This window comes from Fusarium sambucinum, chromosome IV (genome assembly GCF_050947815.1).
Source record: "Fusarium sambucinum isolate potato_lamoka chromosome IV, whole genome shotgun sequence".
Taxonomy (NCBI): Eukaryota; Fungi; Ascomycota; class Sordariomycetes; order Hypocreales; family Nectriaceae; genus Fusarium; species Fusarium sambucinum.
The window spans coordinates 608,158-632,053 of record NC_139291.1 but is presented as its reverse complement, the minus strand read 5'-3'; the positions used below and the strand labels follow the sequence as shown (position 1 = coordinate 632,053).

At 46.0% G+C, this 23,896-nt stretch overlaps 11 protein-coding genes across 11 annotated transcripts; 2 read left to right on the top strand and 9 right to left on the bottom strand.

Annotated features, from left to right (window-relative positions):
• Positions 1-101: 101 nt before the first annotated feature.
• Positions 102-1,277, bottom strand: FSST1_000219 (uncharacterized protein; the record flags this gene model as incomplete). The annotated part of the gene is made up of 1 exon (XM_083228161.1): positions 102-1,277. The coding sequence occupies one exon, from the start codon at positions 1,275-1,277 to the stop codon at positions 102-104; it is 1,176 nt and encodes a 391-aa protein (XP_083090401.1).
• Positions 1,278-3,148: 1,871 nt separating this feature from the next.
• On the top strand, positions 3,149-4,229 carry FSST1_000218 (NmrA/HSCARG family protein; the record flags this gene model as incomplete). The annotated part of the gene is made up of 3 exons (XM_083228151.1): positions 3,149-3,322; positions 3,378-3,798; positions 3,892-4,229. 3 exons carry the CDS (start codon positions 3,149-3,151, stop codon positions 4,227-4,229), a joined length of 933 nt encoding a protein of 310 aa, XP_083090400.1.
• A 752-nt stretch (positions 4,230-4,981) lies between these two features.
• On the bottom strand, positions 4,982-6,924 carry FSST1_000217 (uncharacterized protein; the record flags this gene model as incomplete). The annotated part of the gene is made up of 5 exons (XM_083228140.1): positions 4,982-5,722; positions 5,777-6,085; positions 6,175-6,364; positions 6,417-6,669; positions 6,741-6,924. The coding sequence occupies 5 exons, from the start codon at positions 6,922-6,924 to the stop codon at positions 4,982-4,984; spliced, it is 1,677 nt and encodes a 558-aa protein (XP_083090399.1).
• A 580-nt stretch (positions 6,925-7,504) lies between these two features.
• On the bottom strand, positions 7,505-8,477 carry FSST1_000216 (uncharacterized protein; the record flags this gene model as incomplete). Its single annotated transcript, XM_083223813.1, has 2 exons — positions 7,505-8,164; positions 8,223-8,477. 2 exons carry the CDS (start codon positions 8,475-8,477, stop codon positions 7,505-7,507), a joined length of 915 nt encoding a protein of 304 aa, XP_083090398.1.
• Positions 8,478-9,276: 799 nt separating this feature from the next.
• FSST1_000215 (uncharacterized protein) lies at positions 9,277-10,095 on the bottom strand (the record flags this gene model as incomplete). Its single annotated transcript, XM_083228119.1, has 1 exon — positions 9,277-10,095. One exon carries the CDS (start codon positions 10,093-10,095, stop codon positions 9,277-9,279), a length of 819 nt encoding a protein of 272 aa, XP_083090397.1.
• Positions 10,096-10,656: 561 nt separating this feature from the next.
• Positions 10,657-11,603, bottom strand: FSST1_000214 (uncharacterized protein; the record flags this gene model as incomplete). The annotated part of the gene is made up of 6 exons (XM_083228108.1): positions 10,657-10,817; positions 10,871-10,948; positions 11,002-11,079; positions 11,137-11,199; positions 11,252-11,316; positions 11,368-11,603. The coding sequence occupies 6 exons, from the start codon at positions 11,601-11,603 to the stop codon at positions 10,657-10,659; spliced, it is 681 nt and encodes a 226-aa protein (XP_083090396.1).
• Positions 11,604-11,997: 394 nt separating this feature from the next.
• FSST1_000213 (NADP-dependent oxidoreductase domain-containing protein) lies at positions 11,998-13,019 on the bottom strand (the record flags this gene model as incomplete). The annotated part of the gene is made up of 2 exons (XM_083228097.1): positions 11,998-12,637; positions 12,685-13,019. 2 exons carry the CDS (start codon positions 13,017-13,019, stop codon positions 11,998-12,000), a joined length of 975 nt encoding a protein of 324 aa, XP_083090395.1.
• Positions 13,020-14,028: 1,009 nt separating this feature from the next.
• On the bottom strand, positions 14,029-14,883 carry FSST1_000212 (uncharacterized protein; the record flags this gene model as incomplete). Its single annotated transcript, XM_083228086.1, has 1 exon — positions 14,029-14,883. The coding sequence occupies one exon, from the start codon at positions 14,881-14,883 to the stop codon at positions 14,029-14,031; it is 855 nt and encodes a 284-aa protein (XP_083090394.1).
• A 36-nt stretch (positions 14,884-14,919) lies between these two features.
• Positions 14,920-15,665, bottom strand: FSST1_000211 (uncharacterized protein; the record flags this gene model as incomplete). Its single annotated transcript, XM_083228075.1, has 2 exons — positions 14,920-15,417; positions 15,474-15,665. 2 exons carry the CDS (start codon positions 15,663-15,665, stop codon positions 14,920-14,922), a joined length of 690 nt encoding a protein of 229 aa, XP_083090393.1.
• A 714-nt stretch (positions 15,666-16,379) lies between these two features.
• On the top strand, positions 16,380-20,137 carry FSST1_000210 (uncharacterized protein; the record flags this gene model as incomplete). Its single annotated transcript, XM_083228064.1, has 3 exons — positions 16,380-17,419; positions 17,468-18,455; positions 18,506-20,137. 3 exons carry the CDS (start codon positions 16,380-16,382, stop codon positions 20,135-20,137), a joined length of 3,660 nt encoding a protein of 1,219 aa, XP_083090392.1.
• A 345-nt stretch (positions 20,138-20,482) lies between these two features.
• On the bottom strand, positions 20,483-22,827 carry FSST1_000209 (transcription factor domain-containing protein; the record flags this gene model as incomplete). The annotated part of the gene is made up of 3 exons (XM_083228052.1): positions 20,483-20,557; positions 20,610-21,393; positions 21,458-22,827. The coding sequence occupies 3 exons, from the start codon at positions 22,825-22,827 to the stop codon at positions 20,483-20,485; spliced, it is 2,229 nt and encodes a 742-aa protein (XP_083090391.1).
• Positions 22,828-23,896: the final 1,069 nt, after the last annotated feature.

Sequence of the window (23,896 nt, the reverse complement as noted above, 5' to 3'; positions counted from 1 at the left end):
TAATAATGATAACGAGCTTAATGTAAAAAATCACGGTCCAGAGAATGAACTATCATGAAACCGGAAATATGTGATATGAAGTTCAAAAATATTCGGATACTTCAAGGCCCAACATAAACCGTCCTCTCATCACCACCTAGAGTAAAAACCAGAACAGTGCTTCCATCTGGAACCGCATTCTCCTCATTGAAAGAATACTGTAGGAACTTATTGACGTTGCCATCCTGTACACCTATCGTTGCCGAGCGCCCTCCATTTGATGTAAAGTAACGCATAAAGATACTAGCCGGGTTAGAAAGAGTGTATTCTTGGAATCGAACCACGAAATGAGTAAGGACATCGTCAGAATCCAAACCACACCATTCTACCGAAACTGCACGGAAATCAGGATCGTCGACAATCTGGTACGTGATATCATGTCCGGCGTTCGGTTCTATTCGCAAGTCATCCCAGAAAGGACAGATTGCTACTGATGAGATGGAGTCGGATGGTAACTCTTCGTTTTCATCCGCTGTGGCGGCGTCATCAAAAAGGGTGATCAGACCGTTGACACCAACATTTATTTTGTTGCTGGAATCGGTGTATATTCCCACTGGGAAGGGGAGGTCAATTGACTTGACCTCGTTTTCCCATGCCTGGTCACCTGCAAATAGGGTAGTTGGTTCGAATATGAAATAATCCGAACATGCACGTGTGGGAGCAGCTGTTGTGGTGGTGGTTTCAGCAGTTGAAGACTCCGTTGATACAGCAAACAGCGTGGACTCGACGCTAAAGCTGCTGGTAGAGTCTGGGACTGTGGTACTAGAGACCTCTGACTCAATGATAGTAGTAGAATCTGGAATAATGATACTCGTTTCAAGGCTGGTCTCAAGAGATGTAAGTTCAGGAACAATGGCCTCGGAAGACGTATCTTCAGACGTCACCTGTGACAGAGAAGACTCAATGAAAGTAGGAAAAGAATCGATTTTCGTGGATGAGTCGATGGATTGTTGGACTGTTTCAGAAGTAACTGGTAAAGAAGGAAAGAAATCGGTAGACGACAGTTCGACAGGAAGGGAGGGGTCAACGGAGGGTTCCGATTGCGCAGCAGTAGGAAGTTCGATTGACACCGAAGTGTTGGAAAAATGGAATGACTTTGTTCTTGTATTGATCAACCCATCGGAAGAAGGGTTCAGAGTGGGGAAGTTTATTCTCGATGTGACCTCTGAAGGCTGGGTCACACCTGTAGGTAGTTGTGAAGTGAAGTCTGGAGACGAATCGGATCGGGTTTGCGCCATGTCCACCGATGAAGTCGTGACATCCGGTAGCGATTGGGAGGCATCGTTGGTTATAGTTGTGATCGCAGATGTCACCCCGTCTTCACAGTCCTCAGCTAATAATAAAATTAAAGATATTTATTTATTATTACTTAATTAAATAAGATTAATTAAATTAATTAATCCTAGTTTTATTATATATAGCTAACCTATTATAGTTCTTATATATAATACTAATTATTAAGCTAATAGCTATTAATTCTAATTATTACTTTAATAGCTTATATTTTAATATAATTAAGACTATAATTAAATATAATAAAAATATTAAGCTATATATAAAAGTAATAAACCTTTATATAAAATAAAAAAAAGATATTCTTATAAAGGTTAAGCTAATAGCCTTTATTTATAAGTTAAATTTCTTAATTTTATATAAAAATAATAAATAAAAAAGGCTAAAGGAAATATAATAGCTTAAAAAGGTTATTTTAAAAGAAATAGTTAAACTATCTAGATAATAAAATAAATTCCTTAAAGTATTTAATAAGCTAATTATTTTATATAATAAATAATTTAATTAATTAAAGAGGTAAATAATAATAGCAGCTAAAGCCTTTAAATTATAGTATATTAATTATAGCCTAAGACTATGAGTATATAAAAATAAGGTATTAAACCTGCTAAAAGAAGTCTAAATAAAGAAGCTTAAAGCTAAAGGCTTAATACAGATTATCTAGTTAATTAACTAAATAATGCTGCTTCTATCGTGAGAGATTCGTGATGTTATTAACTAGGGAGAACTGAACTATAACAAGACGAGAGGGTAAAATTCGCGCTATAATCAGCGAGAAGGGGGGGTAAAAAGGCAGGTTATTGCGAACGTCGGACAGTAAATCATCTATCTGATGTTTTTAGTTGCAGAACCAGGCCGAAGAAACCTCAGATCATATATTTGCGTGACAATTGCCTCTCATCCGTTCTCTGAGTGGATGTTTCCAGCTGAATGGCCCACGAAGGCAGCTTTAAAAGAAGTTTAAATGCATTTTGATCAAACAGCTACGTCCCTGAGAGAAGCAAGGATCTTTCCATAATTGTGCCCTTAGGGTGTGGGCTAGTCTTGTGTAGATGCAATAGTGAATGGGTATGATCAGAAGTATCAGCTGGACTCTTTTGCAAGACCCTTGAGACTTGCTGGTACATTTCTTCTAAGAATTTGGCGTTGACGCTAAAAGTGCTTGTGGGCCAGGTTCACCAACGTCCGAGCCCCTCTAGTTACTGCTGAGTAATTCTCTTGATTCTGATTGCTCAGAACTACCCCGATATTTGTTAGCAATCGATGTCGGTGTCCGACTGAGTCCGACTGTAAGCCAGCTGCTAGTCGCCGTCAAACGCCCCATACCTTTGATCACCGAATATTGATTGATTTGCCCTATAATCAATGACGTGTCATAAAATGTTGCTTCCTGATTCAAAGGAAGGGTGGCAAGCCGACGCCACGTTTGTTAAAATCGGTCCTTCATTATGACAAGCTTTCAGCCAAAGGAATTAGAGACCAGTGGAGGACTGTTGGATCTGGAGGTAACCTTGTTGCATATCCAATGGATTGTGGGTAGAGCAACTTGAACCCCTCGGTGAATTTGATGAACTCCCGAACCGATGTATGTACACCGAAAGATTACAAAGCATTCCTTACTTACCTACACCGACCTCTGAAAAGGACAGCGGTTTGACGACCTCGATTGGGGAACCACGATTATATTTAGCAAGCAAAACTTCCGGAATTGTGATCAAACTACTTTGTCTCCAACCTGATCTCTCTTGTAACAATTTCCCTATATCTACACGCACACACCACAATAGATTTCACTTTTCCGAACCATCCATTAGCCATGTCGAAGGTCTTAACTGTTTTCGGTGCCACGGGCAACCAAGGCGGCTCCGTCATCCGAGCTGTCCTCGCTGATGCGGTGCTGTCCAAGGATTTCAAGATCCGCGGCATCACTCGCGATGCAACTAAGCCCGCTGCAAAGGCACTGGCAGAGAAAGGTGTTGATGTGGTCTCTGTATGTTATTTCCCTATATCTGGTATACCGCGTCAGATTTAATATCGTTGACCAGGCCGATATGGGCTCCAAGGCTTCGCTCACCGATGCCCTGAAAGGCTCCCACACTGTCTTTCTTGTTACCACTCCCGATTTCATGTCTGCTGGCGGAACTCAGGAGCAGACTCATGGCAGGAATGTTGCAGATGTCTCGTCTGAAGTTGGAGTAAAACATCTCATCTACTCTTCTCTGCTTCACGTTACCGAGACAACTAACAACCGCCTCACGCATGTCGTCCACTTTGATGACAAGGCTGAGGTGGAACGTTATATTCGCGCAAAGGGCATCCCTAGTACTTTTGTGCTACCTGGGTATTTCATGAGCAACTTCACTGCATTGCAGATGATTAAAAAGGGTGACGACGGTGTTTACTCACTCGCCTATCCTGTGGGCGACAAGGCCAAATTTCCACTCATCGATACTGAGTCTGATGTTGGTAAGTCACAAGCCCACCTTTATCCCTCGAGCGCATTGAAACTCTCATGAAAGCCTGTCCTTGATCGAACAAGACTAATTGTATGAATTCAAGGAAAATTCGTTGCCGCGGCCATTCACCATCAGCCCAAGGTATTGGGTAGCCAGATTCTAGCTGCAGCCGACTACTATACTCCGACACGCATTGTATCCGAATTTGAAGAGGTGACAGGAAAGAAGGCCCGTTTCGTCCCCATCGATGCGGCCACATACAAGAGCTTCCTCCCGGAGCCATTAGCCGATGAGATGCTTGAGAACCACTTATTCATCGAAGAACCAGGATATTACAACGGTCGAGATTTGAAGGAAAGTTTGGACTTGCTTGAGAGTGTCGGACTGAAGCCTACGAGCTGGAAGGAATTTGTGACCGCCAACAAGGCCGCTTTTCAGTGAGCAGGTGCAGATTATCGAGCAAACTATGTACGTCTTGATTTGTCACAAGCTGCGGCAAAGGGCAAAGGATTATGTAGTAGGGTTTAGTTGAAATATCTCGATTCAGTCTTGTACCCAATCTTACGCGTCGTCGGGGAAATATCGACATTTTCGTTGTGGCTATCTTCAAACACTTCTTATGTATCGTTGAGCTACCAAAAGTATGCCCCTTGCTAGCAGCGGTTGGGCCAGGTGCCCTCTTATGGAGATATCTATGACTGATCTAATGGAATGAGCCTCTGGAAGAAGCATGCCAGTTAACGGGACTTCTAGCCTAATCTAACAAGTGTGTGTGTGGAGTTGGAGTCTTGGCCTTCCCCGTGGACGGTAGGCGAGGAGGACTATTCATTGTTAGCGTCGGTGTCCGATATATGCCGATGAATGTCAGGGTGTATGCTGCATGCTATGATGTGACGATTCATTTTGTTTATCATTCACCGATCTTTCGTTGGCCCATGATTTGCCGCTAGGACCTTGGTTACTCAAGGAAATTGAGACCGGATAAACTATGAATTCAAATTGCTAGCAGGGGAAGGAATAGACATGATCAAGAATATTTCCGATAATTCATGAGTAGCCTTCCTGTCTAAGAGCTATGTGTCACTATAGTTCCATTTTTTCATTGTACATGGGCAATCTATCGTATTACAAGCAGTAGACTCTCAAGTCTTGTAGGTGTGAGCAAAGTAACCTATCCTACACAGCGACAATCATTAGTAATGTACACAGTTGTTGTGATGAATTTCCGTAGCCTTACCGACTCTCTCAGTAAGCTTTTCTCCTAACTGTTGACCCAAAGAATACGCGATAGGTTGAGTTACACCAGCTTGCTGTAAATGTTGCTGCAGAAAAATAGCATCAGAGACCTTTGACCCCTCATCTTTACCACTTCCTACACCAGACAGTAACAGCAAGGCGACTGTATATGCAGCATAGTTAAGTATTGGGTTATTTAGGGCCGCATCGGCATCATTCTTCATCGACTTGAAGATTTCGACAATTTTCGATACTGCATCCCCGATGTACTCGCAGCTTTCAGTAGCCAAATCAGATGGACTGTGTTTGTTACCGCCCTGAGTGACCTGCATTGTTGACTTGTAGAGAGAAAGTATAGTCATCTGTATTAGGACATATACAAAAACAGATTGTTGGCATTTGAGGTTATCCGGTAGCCGAAAGCTTCTAGAAAAAGTTGTTTTTAAGGTGATAAGATCGTTCTTAATAACCTCATGGCGTTCCCAGTAGGCTTTATCATTCGCGTTGCTGTACTCTTCATCTGTTCCTTTCGAGTCGGAAAGGCGGACAGCACGATAAAAAAGGGATGCTGCTATTGCTCTCAAGGCCAAGACTGAACATGCCGTACCTTGATGGTGCAACGCGCCATGCAATGTAGCTGTTTCCTCAGGAGATCCACTCTCAAAGGCCTGTTCAGAAGCTGGAAGAGATACCTGTACCTGATCGGATGACCTTAGAGCTCAAAGCTGATTTGACGGAATGCGACAGCTTACCTGTGTACTATCAATGACTGAAGGCAGACCTGAGGTAACAAAGAGAAGTCGGTCGGAAACGTACAAACACCACCAAGTCTTGCGACACTCTTCCAGTGTGATCCAGTCTTGACGCGACCCGAAACCACGGGGAGGGAGGTTTGTCGTGTCGTTTCTTTCGTCCCGATTAAGATTCAGCAACTGGGCCATACGGATACTCCGGGCCAAGCTGATAGCTGCTCGGGAGAAAAGACCTTTGCGCGCCTCGAAGTTTGCTACTAGCAACCAGGTCTGGACATGAGCCAGATCAAAAGAGCGCTTGCCTTCGTCCTATATTAATCGTCAGTACAGCTCTAATAGACTCGGATGTGAGTAGAGGAATCCAACTATACATCCATTTCGTCAGCTTCCGCAAATACCCTAGCCTGGTGATACAGCGGCGTAGATAAATGTTGGTAAGTTGGTATGCAGTCTGCTCCTAATGCGCAAATGATGTAGTGTAAGCACTTGGGCGGATGGTCTTCCTCAGAGGACCCGACACACTCTTCGTAGCGCGAGCGGTGAATCATAGGTGTTGCGTGATGTAGTTTTTCAAAATACATGTTCAACCTGACAGCTAGTAATTAGATATGGATAAATAAAAAGCACCGAAACAACCCACATTTCGGGAGTCGGGATAGGGTCGGCAATGATGGCGTCAACCATCGTGGGCTTGTTTAACTGTAGATGTAGAGTACCGTCGGTGGTAGAACTGTCCTGTTGATCGTTATGAGGCAATGGGCTTTCATCATCTACTACGAGGTAAGTGCCGGGAGATTGCTGCAGCAATTCTTCTCCGGCGCCGGGTTTCATCTCAGAGCCTGATGCATAGCCATCCTGCGGGTAACATTTGTCGATTCGAGCCTCCAACAGCACTATTTGTACACGTTTAGTCAGTTATTCAAGGGTAGCTTGATGCAATTTTCAGAATCAATTGGTTACTAACTTAACTTGGTCTCGAGATCACGAGCCTGCTTGCGTCTGCCTGTTGTCGGTTTCCTCTTATCGGGGTAGCTGCAGTCGTAGCCCTGCCTTGAACATCGGCTGCATTTTGGGAGTGCGCGGTCACAACTTTGCTTCTTACCCTTGCATAGAAGGCAAGATAAGCGGGGTGGTAGATTGTTGGACATTTTAGCAGCTCAATTGAATCCTGCTCAATTGGAAAGGTTGATGTCAAGAACAAACTGGGGTGCAGCTAGGTCTCAATGACGGTTTGTACCAATATATATTACTAAGCCTTGACTCCACGTCAGGCCAAGCTAAACATTTTAACTTTTCACGCTGCAAAACTTGATTCGTTATCAACATCAACACCAAAATCTACAGACATGTCTTCCGTGCTATGGCCCCTGACTCAAGGAATTGGACCTGTATTGAAAGGTGGCCGACGCCTGCCAGGTGGCATATCTAATTAGTGGTCCCAACAAGAGTCTAGCTACAACCCGGTTCTTCACTTTTATAAAGACGATATAATTCTTAGTCCGATATATTTTTCCTAATTAAAGCAGGTGCAAAGAAACATTCGCATGCCATGACAATTAGAAGACACCATTGTGATTTTGTTAATACTATACTTATACAGTAAGTCTACCAAATAATGTTACAAGTATTATGCATGAAAAGAAAGCATATGCCGGAATTAGTAGTCGAAATGAAGTGAGGCCGTATCTTAATCGGTATAACACCAGGTGAGCCAAGGCAGCACCAGGGCTACTGGCGCTTCGCATACACGCTTCCTTCAAGCCAAGTGCCAAGTGTTTTGAGCTCAGGGTGCATACGCCGCAATTCTTGGAGGTTCGCACCATAACCCTCATTTTCAAAAAAGGCAAACATGGTGCCCATTTCCTTCGACATCCACAGCGTGATCCTTGCGAGAATGCCTGCGGCTAATGGTACATCTGATCCAGTCTTCTCCTTGAAGACTGTGGCCATCTGATCATATGTCAACTCGTCCCCTGCAAGAGAGATAGTTTTTCCTTTGAATGCAGACATGTCGATAAAGGCCTTGGCTGCGAAAACCCCGATGTCGGATGTTGCAATGAGCTGGAGCGGTCGAGACTTTACAACCGACTTCCAGCAGGAAGCAAAGATCTTGCCAACCATACCGCCATCAAAGTTCTCCATAAAGGCAACTGGACGGAGGATGGTCCAGCCCATATCTGTTCCAGTAGATCGACGCAGTAGATGGTGCTCGATATTGTGCTTGCTTATGAAGTGGGGGATGTTAGTTGGGTTGTCGATCGATTTGACCCCGTGGCGGTCGACAGATGAGTAGACAAAGTGTTTGACGTTGTTTTTGAGAGCGATGTCTATAAGGTCTTTGCCTTGCTTTTCTTCGATGATGGGTCCTATTTTATTCATTGCAGGTGTCTATAATATCAACCAATTATTAATATTGCCTGTCTTGATGCCATCGAAATGTACTTGCCTGAACACTGAAGACGCCCCATACAGGCGAAGTTGTTGCCTTACTGACGTTGGTGAAAATGGCATCAGCATCGTCCAAGTTGCCTTCCACGAGTGTGATCTTGGGGGACTTGGCCGCCAATTTCTTGGCTGAAGGGGATGAGGCATCTCGAGTGAGGGCCAAGATGTTAAAATCAGCCTGGGCAGCAAGTAAAGCAGCTACCACAGAGCCGCCTTGCTTCCCGGTAGCGCCAGTTATGAGAAGCGTGCGCGACATGTTGAGGGAAAATGTAAACTTGAGAGTAGAAATAGGAGTAGAAGGAGGCAGCGATGAGAGAGATGATGGTAGCGTTCACTAACAGTCAGGTGGTCAGGTGCCTCTGCCTTTATACCGATCAATCACCAGAGGCTCGTTTCATTTACATCACGGTCAGGCCGAGTATGGCTTGTCCGACGAATACTTTTTGCTAAGTCAGCCCCTCTCGGACTATGCTTGGCTGATAAATACATCACAAGGCAGGCACTGGCATTCAATAGAAATTGCGATCCAGTTTTTCCGAGTCAACCCTGTCACAGGGCGGACTACCTCATATCTATGGCATAGACTATCTCTTAGTTAGTTGGCGTTGAGGACGACTCTTTGTCAGCGTCGGTGGTGTCGGTGTCCGACATTTGCCGATGGTGTTGGTGTCCATATGCGGCGTTCCAAGTGGGGCATAGCTAGCACTAAAACTAATCCACTTGACTAAATGTCCGGATATTGTAATGGTCTATACCCAGTCGACCACTTAACTGGGGTTACTACGAGTGAATCTACCCTAAATCCGGTTCGAGTTCAGCAAGCCGGTACGTATACCTATTCATATAAATAATCCAAGACGAGTAAAACAGTCGAGTTGTTTCAGCAAGACATTTATTGCCTCCTGTATTAAACTCCAATTGCAAATATTATGATATAGATATTGCCATGCAATTGGAAATGTCCAGAAAAAGAAAATAGTAGGTAATTAATTTTAATATTTTAAAACTTTAAATTTAAAGGGGAAAAGTGCAATACGTTCCTCGTTTGCAATATCCTATACTTTGTCCCGTAAATAATCCACCAACGCAACATTTAAAACACTTCTTACTTCATCACACATTTTCCCCCGCTGGAATTCCCAACCCCCTTCTTTGAATAGTTCTGTTCCAAAGCCGACCGCGAATTGATCGCTACCCTTGACCAAGTCTTCGTACATCTTATCGATAAATTCTTCCACTGGCATGCCTATTTCGTTCCCGTTGATCATGTCTGGCTGATGTTCTTCGTTGTGCAGTTCTGTTTGCACCGCAGGAGGGAATACCTCCACAATATGCAGAAGACATCCTGCGTCGCGTAACTGGTATCGTATACCCATAACAAACGCGTGTAGAGCGGCTTTAGACGCGTTGTAATTTGGTGTTCGGCTCATTGCTGGAATCAATCCCGACCCCGCATTGATATACACCAGGTTTCCATGAGGTTCGTTCTTAAGATGAGGTAAGAATGCTGCGGTAAGGTGTACAACCGAGGTATAGTTTGTTGTGAGCTCTACGCCCAGCAGTGAAAGATCTACTGCCTCAGGCTCAGTGAAGTCAAAGCCGCGTTGTATACCCGAGCTGATTATAACACAGTCGAGATCCGGATTTGACTTGATAACAGTATTTGCGAAACCCTTGATTCTAGATAGATTTGTTATGTCGAAGGTGATGGAACTTGAGACATCTGAGCCGTGTGTCTTGACGAAAGCCTGCAGACGCTTCCGGCGACGTCCGACAACGATAACCTTGGTTCCGTTTGCAACGAGCTTTGAAGCAAGGGCCTCGCCAATGCCCGACGTAGCCCCAATAACAAGGGCTTTCTTGTAGAGAGTCATAGTCGCAGTATTCAAATAATAGAGAAAGTTGAATGGAGTTCTTGAATAAAATAGTTGATGTTAGGTATCAAGGTAGAGTTTGAAGTAGTAAGAGTCAACGTAGATCTCTAAAATCACAGATGTTAGTTCTCAGTCGCTAGCATTCAGTAGAGGTGACAATCATTCCTGGGCTTCTTCAGCCTCTTCTTATAGCTGTGCTGGATGGCCCGGCTTCTTCGGTGCCTTGGCCTACAAGCCACTAAACTTTGATCATGACCCACCAGCAGATACAGATCCGGCGATAATGTTTCAAAGCTAGTGTGGGACGTTTCCGTTTACAACTCACCTGACAATTTGTTAATTGCATTTTTTCTGTAGAAAACAAGGATTAACTTGAGGAACAGCAATGACCTCGCAAAAATCAGGGAGTTAGCAAAAGAAGTCGCTCGGGCACATATTATACCTCTACAGGTGTGTTTTTTTCTCAATGGACATGATTTTCTACTGTGCTTCAAGCATAATGCTCGCATTTTAAAGGTCTCAAAAAAGGTCGATGCTGCATGATCATTTCCCCAACTCCCTTTAAGGGTTGGTCGCAGGGACCTTGAGAGTGGTAAATTTCCAATTCTTACCACCATCAGAAGTTGACATCTTTCCACCGGTAGCACCATGTTCCCAACCTCCTCCCGTGCGACCGAAGCTAGAATCTGCCTTGCTTAGCGTGATAGACACATCCTCCCAGCCTGCGAGTTTGGTTAGCCAAGATATGGGAATCAAGACATGACAAGAGACGTACTATGAGCTGGAGCAGCAGCGCAGTTGCCAGCCGAACATTCAGTTGATATATAGAAGATCTCGCCGTGTTGTCCCTTGCCTGTTTATGTTTTAGCCCCGCAATATAGATCATCATGGGTTGGGGTGACATACTAGTCGAAATGCTTGAGACCAACTTGCCATCAATGTAAAGGTTTTGGTCCCACATCTGTGTAGAGGAGTTGAGTTTGTCTAAATGTTGTCAGCTCAATTACTAGGGGCCGTTAGCCTTGTTGTGGCTCTACGTACAGTGCGTCCTGATACGGGACCCCGGACTGGCCTTCACCGGTGTGCCATTTTTGGCTACGGAACCTAATGCCGAGTCAGTTGTAACCCCATGTAATTCAAATCACCTGTTACCTACTTCCACTCACGAGAGCATAGGCAAAGTTGCACCATGACTTCCCAAGGTTAGAGCAATACCCCAACCTAATAATCGTTAGCTGTAATCAGAATTTTTGTAGATGTTTTTGACTTTACCCAGCAGGAGCATTCTCGGTCACGCCTTGAAGGAATGAGTCCTGGTTTTGCATCATGATAGCACTCCACAACGCAACATCGCCGGTGATGGGGTTGGGGACATTTCCAAGAACAAGCGTCGCAGAAGCCTCCTGGATATATGCATCAGGTTTCGCAAAAAGAGTGACAATATCAAGGTTGCCAAGAACAGACTGGGTGAGCAGGGCCAGGGTACTAAGAGTTAGAGTGATCTTCATGGTGATTATCGTATTGTTTAACTAATAAGCTTGGCAAAGAAAGAAAAAGATATGATGGAGGGAATAGATTTGAGAACGTTTTATAAAATGAAAAGGATAGATCGGCATGAACTCGAGACCCACCATAGGTCCTTGATACAATTGAAACCACATTAAAATAGTCAAATCCGCCGAATTAGACATGATTATGATAGTTCCTTTACGTGGTATGAGCTTACCGACTCGTATGTAATACGAAGGAGATATTGGACACCCTTTAGTAAATCCACCAATCAGAATTGCCTATGACCTAACTAGCCTGCGATGCATGGGTTAGTGGTTGTTGTTTCAAATATATTAGAATAAGTACTTCTCAAAACCCTCAAAACAATTGAATTCTTTTTACGTATTCTACCTATTTCTTACCGAACTTCTCTTTGTTCTCAGGGCCTGCTTCCTTTGCAACCCTCTTAACTTCCTCCTCTCCTAGCTCCTGGAAGATATCATAGCCCCATCTTGTCTGCCAGTTGTATCGCTTATTTCGCTCCAGGCCATTTAGCTGCTCAAATACATCTTGAGGTAGCTCTGTTACTTCTCGGTTAGACTTGATGCGGCTGGGGGTGACACTCTTGGGCAGCACAACGGAGCCACGCTGAACACCCCAAGAGTAGCACACTTGTCCGATATCCAATCCCAACTTCTCAGCAAGCTCGGCAACGAGAGGGTCATCAACAGTGCGGGGTTCGCCTGTCTGGTTGTTGCCTAGGGGGGAATAAGCTGCCAATTGAATACCCTTGGACTTGCAATAGTCAAAGAGCTTGGGCTGTTGCAGGTAAGGGTGAGCCTCGATCTGATTGACTGCGGGTACGACTGAAGTTTTGGACATGAGGTCTTCTAGACGTTGCTGGGTGAAGTTTGAGACACCGATAGCTCGAACTTTGCCCGTGTCAATCAGCTTCTCCATAGCTTTGTAAGTCTCAGCGGGATCAATATCGGCCAATTCAAAGACACCATCTGAGTCGATAGGAAACCAGTCATCGCCTGACTTGAAAGCACTTTGGGAAGTTAGAAATGATAATTTTTACAGGTAAAAATAACTTACCAGGGCCAATGCATTAGAAAAAGGTCCAGATACTCAACACCGAGACACTTCAGCGACCTGTCGAGGCCTTTCTCCACATCTTCAGGTGCGTGCTTAGTGTTCCAGAGCTTGCCGGTAATGAAGATCTCTGATCGGGGGACGCCGCTCTTGCGAATGCCGTCACCAACCTCGACTTCATTACGATAGATGGAAGCGCAGTCGATGTGACGATAACCGCTCCTGAGAGCCTCTTCGACTGCCTTCTCAACCTGGCCGGGAGGAGCCTGCCAAGTTCCGAAACCAACGGCCGGGATCTTGGCTCCAGTGTTGAGGGTGAAATGTGTAGGAAGAGGCATTTTGGTGAGAGAGAGGATGATGTGTGGGAATGTTGATGTCGTGATGAACTGAATATCTGAGTGATTAAAGGTCGGTCACATTGCGATGCCATCGTTATAAGTGTTTCTCTTGTCACTAAAAGCCAATTCCGTATCTCTATAGACACCGGACAGATCTGGGGCTAGGTTTCGGAAGCTAACGGATTAGCGGCGTGGTCGGATTTAAATCCGCTGAGGACTACAATCCTTTTCCATCGCCCCGCCGACAAACCCGATGAGTGGAGATCAAGGAGAGCCGTCAAATTTAATTCCTTTACGACGGTGGGTTCTTTCACAGGAAGCTTTGACCTTGTGTTTCACTGCGCAGACTTTAGACATAGGGTAGTCGCGCATCTTAAGTTCAAATTCTATCCATGCTAGCCAACTAATAAATCACAGTGGCATTTGTTCATCATAGAATAATGGCCCATATTAAAGCTAGGCCAGACATTTGAGCCATATGAGTCCCGTGTGTGGTGGAAAAGCTGGTCTTGAGAGAAACTTTGATGTGTTGATTTGTTGCAACTCTGAACCACAATGACGAATTAATCTTGATATGGGACTTTGGAGAAACCGTGACAAAGGCGATCACAGTTGGTCTAAGCGCAGGGTAAGTCGTGACACCGTCGATCAATGCCTAATTCGATTTACGCAACCGTCGCGTATCCAAGTCGCGTATCCACGTAGAAATTATGGCTTCGTGCAGCGTGTGTTATTTAGTAACCGTGAGTAGTTGATTCTATTTCTCTTTATTGCCAAGGACATTCCAGAAAACAACCAGAGTAAATTGGTAAGGCATCAAAGACAAAAAGATGATTGCATCTCGTGGAGTCTGGCTTGGCTTCTCGAAAGTTATTAAATTAATATTTGTATTAATATGTTGAAAATCCGTATCTGAGAAGCCGCAAGTCATTTACAAGTGCCCCGGAACTACCTCAGCCTCAAACTAATGAAAAAACTTGTTCTTGTTTGCCTAGCTAGACTTTTATTCTTACAGAGTGTACTTGAACAGAGGGCTCTTGTCACCAAGCTTGAGAAGCTCCTGCTCGGTATACTGCCCCCGAATATCCTCTTCAGTATACTGAGCTTTCTTCTGGTTACCCCATTTATAGCTGAGCTCCAAGAGAAGGGCAACAAGCATACCAGAAGCACCGAAAGCCAATGACAGACCAAAGCCAGTCTCATAGCGGGGGGCCTCCTTATCAAGATACATATAAGAACCGATAATGCCTCCGATGTTGCCAACACAGATGTTAAAAGCAACACCAATAGCTCGACGGCTGGAAGGGGCAAGGTTGTTGGCCGCCCAACTGCTACCGGCGGGCTGCACAGGGTAGATACCAATGCAAGTAAGGATTAGGGCAAAGTATCCTGGGCCGGTGTGGCCGCCCGTCATGTCACCATGGAAACTCATGATGATAGAGTAACCCACAGCGATCAGAGTGAGGGGGATCGCAACGAACGGCATCCTCCAATTGAAATGGTCGGAGAGCTTGGCGAAGCAAATTGAGGAAATACCTCCAGCGATATAAACGGGAACAGTCATGAGCTGGGCGTGGGTGTTGGTGTAGCCCATGGCCTTGACAATGGAGGGAAGGGTAAACTTGGTTCCGTACGAGCAAGCCGAGATGCAAAGAAGGATGTAGGCCTGCATGTAGAGCCGCCAGTTGCAAAGAACCATCTTCATATCGTGCCAAGCCAGCTTCCTTCCCGAAGATTCCTCGGCAAAGCGACCACCCTGCTTAATAAAGCTTTGGAGCTCAAGGAAGCGGATCTCCTCGGGTGACAACCACCTGCCAGACAGGGATGGCGAGTCAATAAGGAAGAAGAAACACAAAACTCCCATAATAACAGTTGCAATTCCCTCAAGAATAAAAATCCATCACCAGCCCTCATAACCACCAACGCCATCCATCTGCGCAATACCAGCAGCAAGAAGGCCAGAGAAAGCGCCAGAAAGAGCACTAGTACAGTAGAAGTAGGCGATGCGGGTAGCAAGATCCCGAGGCATGTACCAAAAGGTACAAAGGTACACGGCACCGGGGTAGAAGCCGGCCTCGAAGACACCGAGAAGCATGCGAACAGCAAGGAGTCCACCGAAGCCATTGACGACACCATGCAGGGTCATGATTATGCCCCAGATAGTAACAAGGATACCGAGATAGACAGATGGCCGCTTGAACTTCTTGAGTAAGATGTTGCTAGGAATCTCAAGCAGAATATAAGGGATGAAGAAAAGACTCAGTACGATGTTATACTGATTTCCGACAAGGTTGAGATCTGTTGCGAGACCCTCGATCTTGGCATTGCCGGTATTGGCGCGGTCGAGATGGGAGATTAAGTAGAGAACGGCAAGCATGGGGACCAATCGTCGATCAACCTGCAGTGATGATAATTAGTGACTTGTCGATGACTTCTCCGCTCACAGAAACATACCTTTTTGATGACCGTCTTGCGCTGCTCAGGCGTGAAGTTGTCATAAAACTCGGCATCCTCATCCGTGAGGCCCAGAACGCGAATGTTGTCAATGGTCCTGGCCTGAGGAGCCTTCTCATTGTCAGAGTTGGCGTTCTTCGCGTCCAAGTCGTCAATCATTACAACATCAGGCTTCTCCATACGGTCCGCCATGTTGATTTTGAATTGGTGATTAAAGGTAAGGAATTGATTGGAAAGAAGGCCCAAAGACTATTCAGAGGAAAGACCTGGACTGTGATGGAGATGAACCAAAGTTCCAACTCTCGAGGAATGATGATAACTTATAGATGCCGAGCAAAATCTTTTGCTTCTTAGATTCACAAGGGGCAATCAAGTTAGCCGAACACTTTCTCGTTTCCCCATACCCCGCATGAACATCCTCCTAGTAGCCGAAGTTAGTCTGGGGTATATTCAAGTTGATAACAACGGAAGACGTACGGATTAAACTCCGCAAGAATCCGTCGCCAGGACGGGACGTAGTCACCCATCCGCAGAGACATGCCGTATTGAATTGATTGGCTAGGTCTGCTACCTGTACCAAGTGGCTTGGATCTGGACCCGGCCTTGAGTCAGAGCTTCTTTGCCGTTGAACTTGGTCACTGGGGTTTTGTCTGGGGTGGTGAAGAGTGCGGGGAAATCCGGACAGTTTCTTGGGACCAATTCTACGGAGATTTATCCGACTTGATATCCCCACTGAGAAAATCCTGAGGCGGATTTGCCTGTCGCGCAACTGCGGACGTTTGCGCTAGAGATGGTTACCAGTAATTTCATCCGCTTCATCTAACAAGCTCACCAACTTATAATCACAATGTCTCTCCGTTTCCTTGACAGACATCTCCATCATCACTTTCATTCCCATCCATCAAAATGCCTGCCACAATCTACGTCCCCAGCCCTCTTGAGGGTCTCCCCAAAGAGTCCGAGGTCACTGTTCGCAACAACACTGTTGTTAAACCTCAAGATATTCATGACTCTCAGCTTCGCACAATAGATGCCCTTATTAGACATCGTGCCTCGCTCTACCCTTATGATCACGTCGTCTCTTACCCATCTTCTGGCACTCACTATGTCGATTATACCCTTCAACAACTGGATGTTTTCGCCTGGCGTGTGGCTAAGCACTATGAAACTCACCTTCCCATTCGTCAATCATCGAATGAGAAGCCCACAGTCGTTGCTATGCTAGGTCCGTCAAACCTGGAATACCTTATCACCATGCTAGCACTCAACAAGCTGGGCCACACTGCGTTGTTGCTGTCAACAAGAATCCCTCAGATCGCAGTCGAGTCGTTGGTGAATACCACGGGCGCCACCACCATTCTAGCCGATGGGCGGTTTGCCGCGCTGGCAGATAACGTCAGTGACTCTATCCCAACCTTGACATCACTTCCCATTGCTGGAAGACAAATTTTCGAGTACTCAATCGACGCACATGGAGACACACAACTGGATGGGCATCTCGATCCTGAAATCGAGACGGAAAATGTTGCGTGGATCATCCACTCCAGTGGTTCAACAGGCCTTCCCAAGCCAATCCTGCAGACCCAAAAGTCATGTTTGCCAAACTATTCCATTCACATGGATATGAAGTCTTTTATCACCCTTCCTCTTTTTCACAACCATGGAATTTGCAACATGTTTCGTGCCATTCACTCACGGAAGGCTATCCACCTATACAATGCTGATCTCCCCCTCACACAACAACATCTGGTCAACATTATGCGGGATAACCCCTTCGAGATCTTCTACGGTGTACCATACGCCTTGAAGCTCCTCTGTGAGACCCAAGAGGGTATTGATTTACTCAGAAGCCTAAAGGTCGTCATGTACGGTGGTTCGGCATGCCCGGATGACCTCGGCAATCTTCTGGTTGACAACGGTGTCAATCTAGTGGGACATTACGGAGCGTGAGTAACAGTCTACACCACTGAAATCTTCTGCTAACATATAAATAGAACGGAAGTTGGACAGCTGATGACGTCTTTCCGACCTCAGGGTGATAAAGCCTGGAACTACGTTCGAGAGAATGAAAAGGTTGGTCCGTTCCTCAAATGGGTTCCCCGTGGACGAAACCTCTACGAGTGCTGCGTCACAGATGGCTGGCCCGCCAAGGTGCAGTCGAACCAGCCCGACAACTCTTATGCGACAAAAGACCTTTTCGAACCTCATCCTTCCATTCCTAGAGCCTGGAAGTACATTGCCAGAATGGATGACACCCTTGTCCTGGTCAACGGTGAGAAGTTCAACCCAGTTGCTATGGAGGGTTCAATCCGCTCCAACAAGAATGTCAAGGAAGCCGTTGTTTTCGGAGCTGGCCGACCCTATCTTGGAATTCTGGTTGTTCCCTCAGGGATGTGGGCAGAAAAACCTGATTCCGATATCCTTGAAGCTTTGTGGCCTACTATTGAGCTCTGCAATCGTTCTGCAGATTCTTTCGCATCCATCTCCAAGTCCATGGTAAAGCTTCTTCCATGGGACTGCGAGTACCCTCGTACAGACAAGGGCAGCGTTATCCGTCAAGCTTGCTACAAGAACTTTAAGCAGGTCATCGACGACGCTTACGACTCTCAGGACCTCCAAGAAGGCAATCTCCAGGTGATGGATCTTCCTGAACTGAAGAGGTTCATTCAGGGTCTTCTGATTAAAAGCCTGTCGCTCGCGGAGGCGCCGGCGGATGATGTGGACTTTTTCGCACTGGGTCTCGACTCTCTCCAGGCGATCATGATGAGAAGCGAGATCCTCAAGACGGTGCAGCTAGACAACAACAAGCTCGGTCAGAATGTTGTCTTTGAAAACCCTTCAATTGAACAGCTCAGCCAGTTCTTGTTGGGTCTTCGTCTCGAAACAGGCCCAGCTGTTTCTCAGATTTCCACGGTTCAGGAGAACATGGCCCAGATGCTAGACAAGTATGCCACTTTCAAAAAAGCCAATTCTTCATCAGTGGTAAGTCCAAGCAAAATTTATCAACCAGTCACGTCACTAACACTCTACAGGTCATCACAGGAGCTACTGGTTCCCTCGGCGCTCACGTCGTGGCTAAGCTCACCTCCAACCCTTCCATCTCTACCATTTACTGTCTTGTTCGCGCGTCAGATGATATGCAAGCACTCTGCAGAGTCAAAGAATCCATGCTTGAGCGAAAAGTCTACCACAGTCTTTCCCTTGAAGCCCGTCGCAAGATTATTGCACTGCCCTCGGATCTCTCAGACGTCCATCTCGGCCTCACAAGTGACAGATATACCTCGATTGTTGCCAATCTCCAGGCGGTCATCCACTGTGCTTGGTCCGTCAACTTCAACATGCAACTATCCAGCTTCGAGAAGGGTAACATCGCTGGCGTGAAGCATCTGATCGATCTCTGCCAAGCAGCCGGCCCCTCGGCGTCGATGAATTTCTGTTCTTCAGTGAGCACCTGCTCTCAGTCAACTGTGGTTCCTGTCCCAGAACGTGCTCCTCCGTTTGAGTGGGCTCAAGCGATGGGATACGCACAGTCCAAATCGGTTTCCGAGAACCTTTGTGCCAAGGCGGCTGAAGCTGGAATTACCACGCGTGTTCTCCGTATTGGTCAGATCGTTGCCGATACACGGCACGGAATCTGGAACGCTCAAGAGGGTGTTCCCATGATGATGCAGACGGCAACAACTATAGGTGCTCTCCCTAAGCTCAAGGAGACGCCTTCATGGCTGCCAGTTGACACTGTCGCCGATGCCGTTGTGGACGTCTCTCTGTCAGACAGTCCCAGTGTCTTTACCAACATCGCCAACCCCAAAAAATTCGACTGGACCAACGATCTCCTACCTGCACTGCGAAAGGCCGGTCTGACGTTCGATGAATTATCTCCCAAGGAGTGGGTACAGCGTCTACGTGCCTCTAACCCTGATCCCACTGCGAATCCGCCCATAAAGCTAGTTGACTTCTTTGCATCCAAATACGATAAGGACGAGTTTTCACCATCAAAGCCCTTCGCAACAGAAAAGGCTTCTGAGCTCTCGCCTGCTATCGCCAATGCCACAGTATTGAACCAGGAGTTTGTCGATAAATTTGTCAAGTACTTTTCTCATTCATCCTGGAAAGTGGCGGCTAAGACCAGCTCCAAGACTGCGATCGTTGTTGCTGGACCTTGTGGCTCCGGCAAATCGACCATCGGATCAGCTGTGTCATCAGCCCTTGGTATTCCTTTCATCGAGGGAGATGCCCTGCACACAAGAAAGGCAGTTGAGGGCATGAGGTCCGGAACTCCATTGATCGAGGCAGATAGGATGCAATGGCTGAAGAGGGTCTGTACTCGGGCTAGAGAGACTCTTCTTGACCTTGAGTACAAGTCTGTTGCCATCAGTTGCTCTGCTTTGACAACCGTCTACCGCGATACAATTAGACAGCAACTACAACAACACGGCATCAGTGTCGTATTCTTGGACTTGCAAGCCAGCACTGAAACTCTCACCAAGCGCCTTGAAGCACGTGAGGGACATTACATGAGCTCTGGTATGGTTATGGGACAGGTTGAACTCCATGAGGTGGCGAACCAGGAAGAGACGGATGTTTTCCCAATAGATTCTGAGGCGGAGAAGGATGTGGTTACAGATGAGGCATTGTGGTTCCTTTCAAAACGGGTCTTGATTTGAAGTGAAGTGAATGGGTATTTTGGATAGTAGCATTTTTATTATAGCCTAGTATTTCAACAACTTGACTTCAATATATTCACAAATTGCAACATATATGTGCTACCAGCCATGAACCCTTACTTCAGTCTTATTTTTAGACCCTTTGAGATGCCAATGATAATCTGGTCCCGAAAACTAAATCATTGCTCTCAGTGTGTGTTGTAGAACAGTTGTAGAAACAAGGCTCCTAACTGTTACAGTAGCATTTACACCAGGTCGACAAAAGAACTTGGATCACATTATGAAAATACTTTAAATATAACTGGGCCTTTCCCGTAAACTCTCTGCATCAATTTCAATGCCGCATCATAAAATCCCCGGCATCGTCAGCATTTCATCTCCATCAGCGTCGACATCGGCGTCAAAATACGGCCAGAATGCCTGTTACTAGGTCAGCTGATGAGAATACCCTCAGATTCGATTGAATACTCACAGATGAGTCAAGTGCTAGCCAATCCATAGTGTTCCACTCATCAAAAAGATGAGGCTCCACAGGTGGCATAGAGTCAAATCCTTCAAGCTCTCTCGTCGGGTTGATCCCCGTTGTGCTATTATGGGTTATGGATGAACCGTTATCCGTACCTTGGTGAGGCATTTGTGTCGCCAAAGACTGTTCAAGGCTTGACTCAGATGTGAGAGACGCCGTGGTCCTCAGCTCCTCCAGAATGACGGCATATCGACGACTGGGCGAGTTTGACTCGGTTGCATTTGCGAGATGCATCTGACATTTCTCAGCCAGGCGTAAATGTCTACGTGCAGTTGTTTTCTCCTCCCATGCTCTACCATGTGCTCGTCGTTGTTGGGCTTCCCAGACATATGTTACCATTAAAGCGCAGAATGTAACGTAGTGCGTCCACCAGAAGGCGTGAAATATGGTACCTTCCTGGGCGATGTGATCCACCGATTGCAGAACTGTCTTGGCCGCATCTATACATTCATTTATCTGGTTTTCATAGCCCGATGAAGAGCTGCCCAAGAGGAAAAGCCTGTTTGCATGCATTATAGCATGCGAATGTGCCAATTTAAGAACTGTCGCCTGTCTTCGATAGCTCGGAATGAGCATAGATGGTCGCACTGAGCCGAGATGGATCGGCAGATTGGCATGCCATTCGTGGACGTCGCGTAGGAGGCTATTCGCTGTAGTGCATCTAGCGTGCGTGGAGATGTCTCTCGGAGTGTAAACTTGTCTGGATATCGACCCTATTATCTTTGCAATTCTGTGTCGTCAATTAGCCACGAGATCGTATATGAGTCATTAAACACCTGGGTTTCATGTCATACTTTGCATGGAAAATGAGAGCGTCGATACTACAATCTTGGTGTTCTTCAAAGTCTTCCCGGGGCCCTGTGGACGTCATGTCGTCATCATCGATTCTGTCAGGATAGCTTTGGTCTATGTCATCGTCATGATAATGTCTCGGGCGCCCGAAAATCACACCAAGATGATTGTCAAGGATATAAGCAGCCCAGAATGTTCGAATTCCGCATTGAACTCGGATGTAGTCCATACAAGTCTTTTCGCGCTGTGGAACTCGACGATGCAACCCCAACGCCGATATCAATTGTAACATGTTGCCAAAAATATACCACGCCCGGTTGAATCGTGATGTGGTTAGAAGGTAGAGAACTTGCATCAGCTTCACTTGAGCTGACTCAAGTTTTGGATATCCCAGGTTTGTCTCTTCTTCAGCCAATTTAATAGATATTGTGAATAGCGTATCGCTTGCTGTGAGCGATCGAGTTTCTGCTTCGGCCGTTGGAAAACCTTCAGACTTTGCTCGATGTAACGAGGCAATGGCCAGAGCCACGAGAACTATTGCTGCTTTGGCTCGACCCAGGCCTTTCCAAACAGGTTCCTGAGCCTGCATATTTCTCTCCATAGAGCTCAACCAAGATTCGATCGTAGGCTTATGCAAGATACGATAAGTGGCGATACAAACGTCAAAGTACAATGACAAGAGAAAGCGAGCTTCTACAGGCTCAGGTAGACTAAACGCAACGCTTTCAGTATGTGGAGTTAACGCCTTATCACCCCCATTTAATGTCATCGGGTCTGAAGAACTTGCTTTGTTGTCGGACGTTATATCTCTTTTTTCTTGTGACAATCTCTTCAAAGCGCGATGAAGGAATGTAAGACCAGATGTAGGGTCAAAGACTTGACCCTGTATCTCTGCGATGCTTAGTTCTGGGGAGGCTCTTGAAGGCGCTGTGCTTTCAGTGACGCCCAGTGATCGTTGGGGCATTGCGTCTGGTTTTCCTGTTTCTCTGTATGATACAGATTCGCTGGGTTGCCGAGTTGTCGTAGGATTGGGCTGTGCAAGCCCTGCGTAACCCTCCGACAAGGGTGGCGTGGGTGGTCTACCTCTTGTGTACTTGCTGTCATATAAGCAGCTAAGTCCCTTTGCTGCGCACTTGGCACATGGCTGATCTCCGCTGCACTTGGCTTTTCTAGACTTGCAAAAATCACAAGCTCTACTAACTTTCCTGGCCTTGGGAGGGCCTGGCTCTGACGCGCCTTTAGCCGATAAGACACTGCGTTTCCTGGTTATGACTGGTGATTCGTGTGATTGGGTCGCAGCCCTCTCAGGTTCCGCCTCGGGATTTAATATTATAATGTTTTCCGGTTGCGCCGGATAGCCTAAGCTGTCCATCTGTACGCAAAACAGGCCTGTCAGCCCAAGGATAAATAGAAGAATAGGGGTTGGTTGAAAATGCGGAGGTAAGAATAACTCTATCGGAAAAAGATCCTAGAACCCTCACTAACGTCGGAATAATATCCGGAAGAACTACCAGCAAACCGCACTAAGCCAACATAGGGTAGACTAGACAAGGTATCTATTATCTGTCAGATCAGTAAATACCAGTCTATACTTTCGAATCTGAACTCCCTTCTTCTTAATTGCTTCTTCTGATATGCGTGAGTCATATTTTGGAAGGGAAGAAATTAACAATCGTCGAAATAGTAATACTGAGGTTTGGAAAAACTTATCTTAAAGCTGGAGATCTGTCAGACTGCTAGTGAGTTCTTGATTTTCCCCAGCTTCCTTTTTATACCATACCTGGAAAAGATAGCTCGGCTTCATCTGTGCTTGGCTTAAAGCCACCAACTAAATTCCGTTTTCTAGTCATGATCAACAAACCTCGGAGCCCAAGGCGGTATATCTTGGCTTTATCATCACTCGTAGGTAGTGGCCAGAGTGACGTATCGTTAATTGTCTCAGTGCCGCAGTGCTACATATGCAGATAAGCTAATTTGGTAACAGTGATCCATAATACTTGGAAAAGACTCCTATAACAAAACAAGCCGCACCAAAACCAAGGTCAGCTCGCATACTTCCCGTCGCCGAAAGTGGGATGATCGCCGCTACTGAGAGGGGTTCACAAACCGTTCTAGATATATACCACTGTCCCACTGTCACAATCTCACATTCTCTCTCTTTTCATAAATAAAAAACAAGACAGACATATCAAAATGCTTCTTGAGTACCTTGCTATCAACTATTGGTGGGCTGTGGCCGTTATCTTTTGGTACATCGTCTCTTCTGTCAAATCATGGTATCCCCTACGTCATGTTCCAGGACCTTTCTTAGCCAAGTTCTCATACCTATGGCTTGCCCGATTGGCGCTGAGCGGTAAACAATATGAAGCTCACCTCAAACTCAACAGAGAATACGGCCCCTTAGTCAGGGTCGGTCCAAACGAGGTTTTCACCGATGATCT